Here is a 15241-nt window from a genome sequence, read left to right as displayed (position 1 = left end):
TTACATTGTGAAGACCCTTAAGTATCAGAGTGAACCGTTTGTAATCATCCCGTGTGGGGATGGGGCTCTACTTCTCTTCCTCTCAGGAAGCTGGTATTTTTCATGAACTCTTCCGTATATTTGTCTTGTCTCCTACAAGGTAAGATCCTCGGTCATATTTATTTTGATTTATAGCACTAATGCTAAACAGATGCTAGATTTATTTAATGTATTGGTTCTTGACTATATATAAATCACTGTGACTACATAGCTCCTTTTATATTGTATGTCCTGATATATATTTATGGTACTAATATTATGCAATAAATATTAAAAAATTTTGTTTCATGCATTATATACATGATGTTAGCGTGTGTATGATTTCTATAGTCTTAATTGGTTTAAAAGCATATTTGCTTAAAGCAGATTTTTAAAATGTCTTCTTTCAAGATCATTTCAATTTGAGCTGGTAATTAACATGTGGCCCAATCAGGACTCATGTTTTCAAATACTAATTCAGCCTCAGAATCTTAGAGCCACAGGGCCCTCAGCAATCATTTCCCCTTCTTTCTCGTGCTTTCTTTTACAGATGAGGAAACCAGGCTCACCGCCAAGGCACACAACTGGTTACTGGCAATGCCAGGGTTAAGACTCCCTTCTCTGGTATCTTTCTACACACCACCCCTCTTATCTGAAATAAGTGACCAATAAAAAAACATTCAGGGACTTCCCCGGTGGCACAGTGGTTAAGAATCCGCCTGTCTATGCAGGAGACACGGGTTCGAGCCCTGGTCTGGGAAGATCCCACATGCCCGGAGCAACTAAGTCTGTGCCCCACAACTGCTGAGCCCACATGCCACAACTGCTGAAGCCCATGCACCGCAACAAAGAGTAGCCCCCGCTCACCACAACTAGAGAAAGCCGTGCGCGGCAACAAAGACCCAATGCAGCCAAAAGAAACCCCCCAAAACAAAAAAACAAAAAAAAACATTCAAGGGCCAATACACATTTACTGTTAAAAAATTTCACAGGACACATCAAAATGGATCAGTCAGTTCCATAATGGAGACACAGTAGGCATACTTTTATTTGTTAACAGCATTACATTAGCACATGTGAATGTTTCTATCAGTTATTATTACAAGTGGTACTCCACAATTTCTCCCAACAAAAGTGAACATGTGTGGGACTTCCCCGGTGGTCCAGTGGTTAAGGCTCTGCGCTTCCAATGCAGGGGGCCTGGGTTTGAACCCTGGTTGGGGAACTAAGGTCCCACATGCCAAGAGGCCAAAAAAAAAAAAGTGAACGTGTGGTGGTAACCGGAACAATAGAAAAACAGTTCACAATGAGACCATTTCTTCTCCTGGGTATGACCACGTTTTCTTAGTTTGTAATCCAGCTTCTAACAATTTGGTCAGTGGATCATCTTGGAGAAGCAAGGCCCTAGCACTTGGAGGGCCATAACTGTAACCGAGCAGGACACTATGGGGCCTTCCTGGGACAGACCCCCTCCCCCATAGCTTCTGCTTTAGTTCCTCTCTGAAGTACCCAGATATTTTGTATCTGATGCGTATTTCCTGAGTCTTTCAGATGCTAAAACCACTACCAAATGGAAGAAATTAACTACTTGATGATCAAGAGCATTAGCTCCAGACCTTCTGGCACCTAAGGATTGATCACCATCAACCAATCAGAGAACTGTGCACGAGCTGATCACATGCCCTGGGACACCCCTCCCTCACCTGGCCCTTACAATGGCTTTGCTACAGTCCTTTGGAGAGTTCTGGGTTTTTGAGCACGAGCTACCTATTCTTGATTCACCCTGCAATAAACCTTTCTCTGCTCCCAACTCAGACGTTTCAGTATCATTTGGCCTCACTGTGCGTCAGGCACATGTACTTGCATTTGGTAACTTAGTTTTATGAACAGCATATCCAATCTTGGGGGTATTTTCCAAGCTAAAACAGAATGAACCTCGCTAACAATTAAGCAGGCGTCCTCTGTGTTAGTTCACACCGGATCTCTGGGGCACGTGTGCTGACTTCTGCACTTGTAACTCTGGGCGAGAGGCTGATTTATCTCCATCGCTCAAGCTAAGGCCCAACACCAGGCGGTACGTGCTCAAGGCTAATGGAAGAAAGGTTTGGACGCTTTAGGCTTCCAAGGGACAGAAAAGCAGCATGCCTGAAAAATAAGTTTTTCTGGATTCTAACCCGTGTTAATTCACTTTGAGGCAAAGGCAGATTTCGCCCCTCTACTGAGCCCCAGATTTTCTTTTTCCCTCCCAAGGCTCCTGAATACACCTTAAAAGGAAGATGGAGCGTAAATCAGGCCAAGGAGTGGCTGCCATTCACTTGGGAGGCCTTGGTGCTTTCTGCCCTTTGTCCACCTGCTTATCTCTGCCAGCCTCGGGCCCCGCGCTGGCCTGTGAAGCCGTGAGCCTGAGCTTTTAAGAGGAGGGGGCGGGGGGGGGGGGGTGGTACTGAAAAGCGGCGGAACCAAAGGCGAGGGAGCGGCGCTGCCGGGGGGGAAGGAGGAGCCAAGGGACCGGCAGGCCTAGTTCCGAGGCGGAGGCGGCGGCGGCGGCGGCGGTGGCGGCGGCGTAGGGATGGAGCCCCTGCGGGTCCTGGAGCTGTACAGCGGCATTGGGGGTATGCACCAGGCGCTGAGAGGTAAGGGGGCACAGGGCGCCTCCTCCCTCGCGCGTTTTTGGTGGTCAGAGCTCGGGCTCCTGGGAGGGGCGGAGCGGCGAGACACTAGGGGCGGAGACTGCAGGGGAAACTGTGTATGTGTGTGTGAGTGTGTGTGTGAGTGTGTGTGTGAGTGTGCGTGTGTGTGTGCGCGCGCGCGCGCGGGGGAGTTGCTCGGTTGTCATAGAAACCGTCGGCTCGGCGCCCCAGCCGCCCCTGCGGGCGGAGACTCCCTCCCTCCCGCCGCGAGCCTGGTCCCAAGGGAGGGCGGGGCACCTGCCAGGACCCAGTTTGTGAGTCCAGATCCGCAAGGCTTGGATGTAAAGTCAAACCAAAACGGTACCGCCAAAGGGGGAGGGGTGAGCCCCCTGCCCTGTGCCAATCCCCAATTCGGTATGGCTGTCACCAGCGGCGTGGAAACTAGGTCCTTCACCCTCGAGGAGGTCACAGCGGGGGAGGGGAGGTCACTGGGCTGGGTTCTGCAGGTGAGGGACGAATCTTCAACGGGATAACTACAGTGCCACAGAGAAGTTAGTGAACACTCAGCAGAACTGTAGGGGAAGCCTGGAGGAAAATCCCGGTCAGTTCTGATCATTGAAAAGAAACATCTTGTCTTGTTACTTCATGTCTGGGTACATTTAGGCGCCAGAAGCCCTGAGTTCAAACTTAGTTGCAGTGTGACCTTAACATTTTTGAGCCTGTTTCCTAGTTTCACAACGTGAAAAGTAATTCAGAGATGGAGAATTATGAGGATTAAAGAAAAAGTGGGTAAAACCTTTAATAATGCCTGGTACCTTGTAGCCACTCACAATATTATAAAGTATTGTCACGATTTTATGTATCTTTTCCATGTTGAGGTTTTTAAATTTCTTTGGTCCTAAGTTGGAACTGCAAGGTTTATTTTCAGTGACATTCACTCAAAAATATTTATTGAGCTCCTCTTATGTTCCAGGTACTGTGCTAGGCACTGGAGGTATAGAGTGACAAATAGATTTGGAACGCACATGTTTATTCTTAAATTACTATGACAACCGCAAAACTGAAACTTCCCTGCTTCCTTTTTTTTAGTACCAAAGATAACAAGAGACCAATACCGTAAGATACGGACAGTATGTAATGAGTTGAGCACATACATTTTCTGAGCATATATATTGAGTTTTGATTCTAGAAGAGGTTAGTGATTATTAAATTTTTCTTGCCTACCAATTATTTGATGACTCTCTATGTTCAGTTCGCATTCCAAAATTTACCAGCAGGAAAACAAAACAAAACTTTAACATTATTTGCTCTCTTAGTTAATTTTCTAGGATTGTATAATGTCAGCATTTTCTCCATATCTTGAAACCCCTTAATGAACATGATTTTAATGGTTATGTAGTGCTTTATCACAAGCTATAATTCAGCTACTCCTTAAGTGTTGAATGTTCGATATTTGCCCCCATTTTTTTGCAAGTATAAATGTGCTGCAATTAATTATTCAGCATAAACCTTGATTTTTCTCTTTAGTGTGTTTTCTAGAAGTCAAATTAATTAATAAAAGACTATGTGCTAGGTACTAAGTCAAAAATTATGAGAATATTTAAAGACTTTTGATAACGTAGCAAATTGCTTCGCAGAGGTTTCTGAGTGCCTCCTCAAACTACATATTCCTCAGGGTTTGTATTATCCATTTTTAACCTTTGTGAATTTGATAGGGGAAATTGTATAATTTTAATCTGCATCTTTTGGGGGGTTAATTAGTTAGATATTTTCCCTCGTACTAGCCAATGCAACCTGAATTTGTACACATATTTCTATTACTATTGCTACCATCTCGAATCTAAGCTATATCATCTTTCACTTAAATTATTAAAACTAGTTTCCCAACTGCTCCCCTGCTTCCTTCCCAACTGCTTCCACTCTGCTTTCCTACTCCATCCTTTCTCCACATAGCAACAAAGTGATCTCTTACCCAGTAAACTGGATCGTGTCACTTTGCTTCAGTGGTTTCCCTCTGAGGTTAGAATCACAGCCCCCTCTTCTTAGTAGGCCTGTGAGATCTGGCTTCTGTCCACCTCTTCAACCTTATCTCTCCCCTGCTTCTCTTTTCCAGGCTTGCATGTCTCCTTTCTCTGTTTCTCAAACTCTCAAAGTTCCTGTTATGTTCTGGCCTTTGCTTGTGCTGTTGTCTCCACCCAGAGTGCTTTAACTGTAGACTTTTCCACTGCAGCTGCATTTCATCTTCCATGGCTTAGTTCAGAGGAGCCTACCTTGACTGACCCTGTGATCCAGAGTAGCCTTCCTGCTGCCTCTCTACCTGGACTCTCTCTCATCTTTTGCTTTGAGGTCGACGTACGTACTAGGGATATTGCGTCTTAATCACCCTGCATGCTTCTCTTCCAATGTTCATTTATTTTATTATTATTATTATTATTTTTGGGTTACGCGGGCCTCTCACTGTTGTGGCCTCTCCCGTTGCGGAGCACAGGCTCCGGACGCGCAGGCTCAGCGGCCATGGCTCACGGGCCCAGCTGCTCCGCGGCATGTGAGATCTTCCCGGACCGGGGCACGAACCCGCGTCCCCTGCATCGGCAGGTGGACTCTCAACCACTGCGCCACCAGGGAAGCCCCAATGTTCATTTATTTGATGTGCCAAAGTTTAAAATTTTTCTGTAATAAAATGCATTGCTGTTTTCCATGGGGTTTTTTATATAATAATACAAACTAATAACAATGCCGATTAACTGCAACAATTACGTCAGGCCCTGTTTTCAGTATGTAATAAGCTAGTTAATGGTAGAGCCAGTATTATAACCTAGGTCTCTCTTTTTTTTAATTAAAAAAAGTTTTTAAATTTTTTGCCCACGTGGCATGTGGGATCTTAGTTGAAGCCAGAGTCCTAACCACTGGACCACCAGGGAAGTCCCTGTAACCTAGGTCTCTTAACCCGACCTCTTAACCATGCTATCTATGTTGCCATTTTTCTAGTTAGATCCACTAATTGAATCTATATCTTAAATAATAAGAAGCAGCCAACAGGAATAATACTGAATTTAAACTTTGGCAAATTTCCAGATAAGGTTTATGACTGAATTTTTTCTGCAGTAGAATATGCATAACAAAATGTGCCATTTTAACCATTTTCCAGCGTATTCGGTAGCTCAAGTACTACATTCACAGTGTTGTACAGTCATCACTATTGTCTGTTTCCAGAACTTTTTCATCATCCCCAAAACAGGAACTCTATTCTCTAAATAACAACTCCCCATCTCCTCTCCCCCAGCCCCCGGTAACCACTATTCTGCTTTGTCTCTACCAATTTGTCTTTACTGGGTACCTTATATAACTGCAATATACAACATTTGTCCTTTTGTGTCTGGCTTATTTCACTTAGTGTGATGTTTTCAAGGTTCATCCATGTTGTAGTATGTATCAGTACTTCATTCCTTTTTATGGTTGAATAATTGTCCATTATATGCATGTACCATATTTTGCTTATCCATTCATCTGTTGATGGACCCGTGGGTTGTTTCCACCCGTTGGCTATTGTGAATAATACTGCTGTGAACATTGGTTTATATGTATGTGTCTGAGTCCCTGTTTTTAGTTCTTTTGAATATATACCGAGGAGTAGAATTGCTGGATCATATGGTAGCTCTGTGTTTAACTTTTTGAAGAACCAGTAAATTGTCTTCTTTAGTGGCTGCACAATTTTATATTCCCAAGGGCAATGCATGAAGGTTCCAATTTCTTTATTTCCACATTCTTGACTTGTTATTCCCTTTTTCTATTTTTTTTGATAATAGTTATCCTAATGGGTGTGAAAAAATATCCCATTGTGCTTTGATTTCCATTTTCCCTAATAACTAAGGAAGTTGAACATGTTTTCATGTGCTTATTCGCCATTTGTGTATTTTCTTTGGAGAAATGTCTAAGTCCTCTACTCATTTTGGAATTGGGTCTTTTTGTTGTTCTGTTGTGTGAGTTCTGTATGTATTCTGGATGTTGATCTTTTATGAGGTATATGATTTATAAATATTTTCTCTCACATAACTGAATTCTAGTAGTTATCAAAGGTATATTTAATTTCTTTGGCAGCATGACAGATTTTCTTCAAACCCAATAGACCTTTTAATACATCAATAAACATTTTTCATCCTTAGCTGTATAGGCAATATGCTATTGTATTGTTGCAGTAACTACATAGATGCTTCTGTATCTTCTAAGTTTCTTTTAACTTTATTTTATATCTTCATGTCCATGTGTTAACTTAGTCCTCGTTCTGTGGTATTTTTCTTTGTTCCTGTACCACCTGTAGCACAGAAGCACACTTGTGACAGGTTTCTCTGTAGCAGACTATTGAGTTTATTATTGAATTGGTATTCACTCTACCATCACGTTGGTAAAACCATAGTTTGCTTAGTCCAAATTTTTGTATGATATAAAATTCGTAGTTGCAAACCACAGAATCCACTCTCTAGCTAACATCAGCAGAAAAAACAATTTTAAAGGGCATTTGGAAGCCCACAGAATTTACAGGACACCCAACAAACAGGTCAAGAGAATGGGAGCACCACTCGAACCACATTCCGGGTACCGGCCCCACGAGTCCTCATACTGACATCACAGCTTCCACCAGTAATGCTGGGGACTGGAGGTGAGAAGTGCTGTCACACTTTTGCCCTGAAAGGGGCATCTTTACCACCTCTCTTACCAAAAAAGATGAGTTTTCTCATTTGCTTTCTTACATTGCTATTTCTGAATTGAAGTTAGGTGAGAATGCAGTTGGTTGGTGGCCATTAGATCCCATTGCTAGACTAAGAAAGCTGGGAGAGTGAGTTCTGACTTCAGTTTTGGGAAGAAGGGACTCGTAAAGTGGCAAAATTTTGAACAACAGGAAACGTAGGCAAAGATTCTAGATGGCCACAAGCATAGTAAATGTCATTGCATTCTTTAATACATATTTGCCCCTGTACAGGAACCACTTATTACCACTTTGATTTTATTTATGCCTTCATAGCCTGTAGAGTTTTGGCTAGAGAATCTTCCAAGTGAAAACATTTTTCAGAAAGTAGTGGAAATAGTAGTTTCATGAGTTAAATAGCGGTGGAACCTGCAAGGACACCTGCAGATATGAATGGTTAGCAAATAAGAATCTGCTTTTCTCATAAAATATAATACTAGAGAAAGAGTAAAATGTGGTTTAAGGTGGTGAATAAGGGAAAGCTCTAGCTGATTACTATTATATATCTAGTCAACTATTGGGACAGCCTTAAAAGCAAAACGTCTTGCCCTCCCAAATAATTTTGAAAGGTCTTTCAAGGTGTTGGTTTTGAGTTTTAGCCACATAATACTTATTCATATTTAGTAAGAGTTACCCAGCCTTAATATTTTCTGTTAAAAGGATAGGCCTGTCATAGTTATTCATTTTCTGAATCTCTTTTGTCTTTATTTCTCAATGATTTATATTCCAGCTTGGGATTCTACCAAACTACTTTGTGTGCTTATAACTGAATGGGATAAGTACATTATGATGAAATGTAGAGCTGAATGTCACCAGGGGTAGTTTTGAAACACCAGTTGTAAGGGGCTGAAATTTGAACTGCTTAACTTTTTTTCTTTTATATTTATCCTTTGAGGTTGTAAAAATGTCCTCTTTATGCCTATTTTCCCACAGTTATTCTTGTATGACTTACTGTCAGATTTAAAGTAAAGCAAGGCAAAAATGTGTCCCATTTAAAAATATGTATCATTTGTTGTTTGGTATCTATGGGAGTTATTAGATTGTTTTTTCTCTGAACTTGAAATACAAGGAAGAAATATGTAGAATGAATTTTTTGTATTCAAAGAGGAGCATCCCAACTTTCCATTGGATGACAGAATTACCTTTCTTTTATGTGATGAAAAATGAATGCATACTTCACTGCAGAGTATTTATTACAGTAAGTCCTCTACCTACAGACCTTCAAAGGTGCAAGCTTGCATTCACATGTCCAATCAGGTAAGTTAGTTCACGTCCCTGGCGTACATTGTCACGTGTGTGCATCCTCTACAAGTGGTTGTGCTTTTGTGTACTTTACTGTACTGTATAGAGTACAGTAGTGCAGTATCTTTACTTCAGGCCCAGGATGTCTGGAAGCAAGTGTGGAAGCAAGCGTAAAAGCAGCGGTGTTGTAGCTGGTACTGCTAAGAAGCGCCGAGCGATAACAATGGAAACTGTACTGTAAGATTAAAAATGTTTTCTTTATTTTTTGTGTTTGTTTGTTATGTATTATTTGTGTGAAAAGTATTATAAACCTATTACAGTATGGTACCATATGGCCGATTGTGTTGGGGGGGTACGTAGGCTAACTTTGCTGGACTTATTAACAAATTAGACTTACAAATGTGCTCTCGGAATGGAACTCCTTCGTATGTAGCGGACTTACGGTACTATATTCTACACATCAAATTACTTCTCCCATGTTAATGAATAGATGACCAGTTTACTCTGTGTTAGGACCTATCTATTGGGTGTTTTTAGGGAGCTCAATAAATAGTACCCCTCTTCTTAATTCTGAACAAAAACAGAAACAAAACAGAAGAATAAGGCAAATAGGAAATCAAAATCTATATGATTTTTATTACGAATGAAGGCTGAGTTGGAGCATGTAGCTTAGTGAGAAGGCCAAGGGGGTCAGCTCATGTGCAACCAGAGAAGTCGGCAGCTTACCTTCCGGGCACAGCTGGAGAAGCAAGCAGAATGTGTGTTCCCTGTGGGTAGCGCATTCCCAAGAGGAGGGGGGTTCTGAGCAGCCCTGGCCAGTTTATTCTTCCCAAATTAGCCAGTTGGAGAAGTCAACTAAGAAGTCCACTGAAGAGAGCAAAAGGATAGGATAGGGGAGGAGTTTAGAGTGAATAGAAACCACTCACTTGGAGGAAACAGCAGTAAATGCCTCCCATTTTACATTAACTTTGCCAACTGCTTTTAGGAATCCTTCAGGTATTATAGTTTTTAAAAATTTTGCAAATCATTCTTTTTAATATTTGATACTTCAACTCTTTCTGGCAGTCATTTGGTAGTGTCCAATCATTTGAAATTGGATAGCTTGTTTTTACAGCAGCTTGGTCTTAAGTCCTTGTTATTTGGCTCCATGGGAGAGTAACAGTGGACAGTGTTTATGTAGGAGCGGCTCAAGGAGAAGCCTCTCATTAGGAGCGCAGTTCTGTCGTCAGAAGGGCTTCCTAGCTGCGTGGCCTTGGGGAAGAATGAAGCTTTCGGTGCCTCAGTGTCCTCTTCTGTAAGAGGATAATAATAACACCTACCTCGAAGGGGAATTGTGAGGATTGTGAATGAATAAAAATAAAGAAGTAAATAGTGCTTGGAACACAGGAAGTGCTCAGTCAATGTGGGCCACTATTCTCAGAAGTCATAACGTTATAGAAAGTTATTACATGTTGTTAAAAATGGCCTTTAGAAGAACCTGATTATTAAATGTTTGAAGTTGTCAAAGAGCTTTCAGACTAGATTTGAATTATACAGGAATAAGTTGGTGAAGGAAAGAATCATTTACAGCTACTATAGATGATACGGAATGAAAATGAAGATTAAAAGAGAAGGGCATTGAAGAGAGTGGAATATTCCGTTTTGCCCTGTTGACTCCCTAGGAAGCTTACCTTCTCTACTAGAGAACAGATTTCCTAGCCTGGATCCACTTCACGTTCGTTTTCGTGGCACCTGTCCCAGTGTTTTCTGAAATACTCCGTGTGTTTCTCTGAGTGATAAAATTAATGCCATTATTTAGGAATAAGACAGGTCTGTCACATACTAGCTGTCTAAATATTGGAAAATTATTCAACTTTCTGGGCCCAGGTACCCTGTATGTGAGATGGATATAATACCTCCTCATAGGGTATTATGAATGTAAAATGAAACAGTTGATGAATGAAAAATAATGTGGGTACTCAGTAAATCTTAGTTCCTTTTCTTATTCCCACATTAATTGTAACTAGCCTTTTTCTTGTAGTTGTGTTGGATTCCCTTATTGATAAAATTGGGATAACAATACTAACTTTATAGGCTTGTTAGGATTTAATGAAACAATGTATACATAGAGCTAGTATAGTTCCTGGTACATAATATATAAATAGTACTGATGTTGTTACTTAGGAAGTTGAACATTTTCATATGCTTGTTATTTGTGTTAATTTTGTGGCTTGTGTATGTTTCCATTGGTATATTCTTTTTTATAATTGGCGTTTGTGGTTCAATTTTGTTATGATATTTTTACCAAGCAGGATTTTGAAGGATGATTGGGAGTTTTCCAGAGAGTAAAAAAGGGAAAGTATGTACCAGACAAAAGGAGGATTCTGTACAGACATACAGGCATGAAATAGCATGGTCTATGTGGATACATACAAGTATTAAGATATTATTGCAATATAAATGCTCCAAGACAGTAGAAGGTGTTTACAGGCTACCAAATCATGAAATGCCATGTATAACCTGATAAGGTGCTTGGATTTTTATCTTCTAAGTCTGATTAGTGAAGGAAGGTTAATGAACCTGTTGGGGTTATGTTCTAGAAATTTTACCCTATGACCACAGGAGGGGTGAGGCGATTAGAGGCAAGGTGGTCAGTTAGGAGGTGATTGTTGAGAGATGATGAATGTAGGCAGAGCCAATAAATGGAGAAGACTTTTACTCACAAGATATATAAGATCTGAAAGGCAGCAAAACCTGGTAGTTATTGGGATGTTAGGTACCCAGATTTCTGACTTGGATGATTTAACAGATGGTACAGTCAAGGTTGGGGAGAAATAATAGGTTCCATTTCAGAGTTACAGAGTTTGAGTTTTCCTTGGGACCCATGGAAATTGTGCATTTTGGGCTGAGGGAGAGAGGACTGGAGACGGGGATTTATTTCTCTGTATATGCGAGTATACAGAGAAGAGGACCAACAAGATGGAACACCGAGGGTGCTGTTTTTTTGTGGCTAGGTAGATAAATACAGGAGGTCCCCTACATACGAACGAGTTCGGTTCCTAGAGCATGTTCGTTAAGTCCAACAAAGTTAGCCTAGGTACCCAGCTAACACAATCGGCTATATAGTACTATAATAGGTTTATAATACTTTTCACACAAATAATACATAAAGGACAAATGCAAAGATAAAGAAAACATTTTTAATCTTACAGTACAGTTTCCATTGTTATCGCTTGGCGCTTCCTAGCAGTATCAGCTACATCACCTCTGCTTTTACGCTTGCTTCCGGACATCCTGGGCTTGAAATAAAGGTACTGTACTACTGTACTCTATACAGTACTGTACAGTAAAGTACACAGAAGCACAACCACTTATAGAAGATGCACGTACATGACAGTGTACGCCAGACACGTGAACTAACTTACGTGATCGGACATGCAAATTCACATGTTTGAAGGTTCACAACTTGAGGATTTGTGTGTAGGGGACTTACTGTAGTAGTCAAGGAGAGAAACTGAGCAGGAAAATTAGAGAGCAAGAAGTAGAACCAAGAGAACATTGTGCCATGAAAATAGAGAGAGGAGGGGATCTAAGGACTGATCGGATAATACCAGCCAAGTGAAATAAGGATTAAAATGAGTTCTTGGATTAGTTGCCACTTCCTGGCTGATATCCTATGCACCAGTCTTCTGAGGAATTAATCGGTGTGCCTTGATGGTTAAGTAAGTTCAGAAAACTTCTCATGACTTTGGCCCTTGAATCATTCTCAGGACGCATTAATGTATCCCAGATGTTGAGAAGCCCTGCAAAAAAGACGCTGTTTGGCTTAAAACAGCACTTCCTCACACATATGAGCAGGGTGTGCTTTTTTTTTTTTTAGCGAGAAAGGGGAGCACCGTTAGCACCCTGTGTAATAGCATTCCTCAGCTGTCTTGGGAAATGCCTGATGGGCAACAAGAGGGCACCGATGGGGGGAGATGCCGGTGAATGAGAAGGGCTAGGGCTGTCTGATTATATCGACAGCTTTGACTAAGTCTAAAGTAAGCTTCTCTGTAGTTTTTCTACGTGGCGGGATGTGTTAGTGTTCCCGTTACCCCTGTTTTGTTGTAAAGACGTGCAAAACTGAGCTCTTGTTCTCCTTACTTCTCCCAAACGTGCCCCCCTTGCGGCCTTCCTCATCCCAGTGACAGGCGTCCCCCTTCTTCCAGGGGCCCAGCCCTAGGTCTTGGAGTCATCTCTGTGTCTTCTCTTTCACTCACATCAGCAAATTCCATAGGCTCTACGTTCAAGCTGTATTTATAATTCCATCCTTCCTCTCCGTCTTCATCTGTACCACCCCATCTCTGTCCTGTTTCGTCAGTCTCCTGGGCCCTGAGCTGCGTGTTCAGTGTCGCCCCCGATTCTCCTGCTCTTGCTTCATCCCGAAACACTGCCAGGGGGTCGGGGCTTGGCTCTCATCCTCAGGATGCTCAGTTTCTCTGCAGTGTCTGCACTCAGATGAAGCACCAGGCTGTGGACCTGGGATCTAGGTGCTCCAGCAGCTGTCTGGAGGGGTTGGATACCATGACTCTAAGTGGAGAGGAAGGGAGGGTCATACGTGTGAAACAGTAGGGGGGAAAAATACACACACACACACACACACACACACACACACACACACACACACACACCTAGTTCCTAAAATCCTTGTAATTTCCTCAGTGATAAGAGCACTAGGGGCATCTTTTGTTCTAATATTTGGTCTTTGACTCTGGTTCCTGACACAGAGCTCCTAAATCTCTTAGAATTCCCTGGGTGACAGGAATGTCTTTTGTACTAACAAGATGGCTCTTGTTGGGCTCCTGGGTGGCTTCAGAATGGGAACTGGTCACCAGAAAGATCAAGTGATAATTAGAAGCTTGGAACTTTCAGTCCTACCCCCATCCTCTGGGAAAGAGAAAGGGGCTGGAGATTATCACTGACTGATCATGTTTCCATGATAAAGCTTCCATAAAAATCCTAAACGTATAGGGTTTGTAGACTTCTGGGTTGGTGAAGGTGTCCACGTGCTGGGAGGCCTGTGCACCCCAATCCGTGAGAACAGAAGCTCCAGCACTCGGGACCCTTCCAGAACTTGCCCTACGTATCTCTTCATCTGGCTGTCTATCATCTGTATCCTTTAAAATATCCTTTATTATATAATAAACTGGTAAACGTTAAGTAAGTGTTTCCCTGGGTTTTATGAGATGTTCTAGAAATGATCAAATCCAAGGAGGGGGGTCATGGGGACCTCTGATTTGCAGTTAAGTTGGATAGAAGTTGTGGTTAACCTGGGGATTTCCTATTTGAAACTGGTGTCTGAAGTGGGGCAGTCCTGTGGGGCTGGGCCCGGAACTGGTGGGGTCTGAAGCTGTCTTCAGGCAGATACTGTCAGAATTGAATTGAGCTGTGGGCATCCTGCTGGTGTCACAGAGAACTGCTTCGTGTAGGGAAAAAACACATCTTGTGTCAGAAGTGTTGTGAGTGTGGTCGTAGTCTGCGACTAGAGGGGACACAGGAGTACTGTTCCTGGACACCCTCATGGGGTGACTAGACCACAAAGAGAAAGGCTGAGGGAGGGCTCAGCAGAGGCACCGCCTCGCCTTCCTCCCCCACCCGTGTCCCCGCCCAAGTGCAGATGGGCGTGTGGGACGTGCTGCTTGGGGCACGTTGCGTCTTCGCTGCAGGGCTTCTGTCCCCTGTGATGCGTCCCTCCCCCAAGACAGCCTGTCTTACCCAGGCCTTCTGAGAGCGCGGTTGGCTGGGCTTTCTTGTGAAGCTGTGACATTTAGTAAAGCACTGCCTTTTTTTTTTTTTTTTTTAACATCTTTATTGGAGTATAATTGCTTTACAATTGTATGTTAGTTTCAGCTTCACAACAAAATGAATCAGTTATGTATATACATATATTCCCATATCTCTTCCCGCTTGCGTCTCCCTCCCTCCCACCCTCCCTATCCCACCCCTCCAGGCGGTCACAAAGCACCAAGCTGATCTCCCTGTGCTATGCGGCTGCTTCCCACTAGCTAACTACCTTACTTTTGGTAGTGTATATATGTCCATGCCTCTTTATCGCTTTGTCACCGTTTACCCTTCCCCCTCCCCATAGCCTCAAGTCCATTCTCTAGTAAGTCTGTCTTTATTCCTGTTTCACCCCTAGGTTTTTCATGACATTTTTTTTTAAATTCCATATATATGTGTTAGCATACGGTATTTGTCTCTCTCTTTCTGACTTACTTCACTCTGTATGACAGACTCTAGGTCTATCCACCTCATTACAAATAGCTCAATTTCGTCTCTTTTTATGGCTGAGTAATATTCCATTGTATATATGTGCCACATCTTCTTTATCCATTCATCCGATGATGGACACTTAGGTTGTTTCCATCTCTGGGCTATTGTAAATAGAGCTGCAATGAACATTTTGGTACATGACTCTTTTTGAATTATGGTTTTCTCAGGGTATATGCCCAGTAGTGGGATTGCTGGGTCATATGGTAGTTCTATTTGTAGCTTTTTAAGGAACCTCCATGCTGTTCTCCACAGTGGCTGTATCAATTTACATTCCCACCAACAGTGTAAGAGGGTTTCCTTTTCTCCACACCCTCTC

At 42.4% G+C, this 15241-nt stretch overlaps 1 protein-coding gene across 4 annotated transcripts in view; it reads left to right on the top strand.

Annotated features, from left to right (window-relative positions):
- Window positions 1-2549: 2549 nt before the first annotated feature.
- The window catches only part of TRDMT1 (tRNA aspartic acid methyltransferase 1), a 61630-nt gene continuing 48938 nt past the window's right edge, over window positions 2550-15241 (top strand). For 2 of the 4 annotated variants that reach the window (XM_060121668.1, XM_060121649.1), the window contains exon 1: window positions 2556-2651. In XM_060121668.1, the coding sequence (XP_059977651.1) occupies window positions 2588-2651 (64 nt within the window). In that variant the 5' untranslated portion in view covers window positions 2556-2587. Of the gene's footprint in view, window positions 2652-2846; window positions 2963-15241 lie in introns of those variants that run through there. The other 2 variants (XM_060121678.1, XM_060121686.1) reach the window with 2 other exon arrangements.

The sequence above is a fragment of the Lagenorhynchus albirostris genome, chromosome 1, assembly GCF_949774975.1.
Source record: "Lagenorhynchus albirostris chromosome 1, mLagAlb1.1, whole genome shotgun sequence".
Classification (NCBI taxonomy): Eukaryota; Metazoa; Chordata; class Mammalia; order Artiodactyla; family Delphinidae; genus Lagenorhynchus; species Lagenorhynchus albirostris.
Note: the sequence above shows the minus strand (reverse complement) of the source record. Positions and strands in the feature narration are given on the sequence as shown.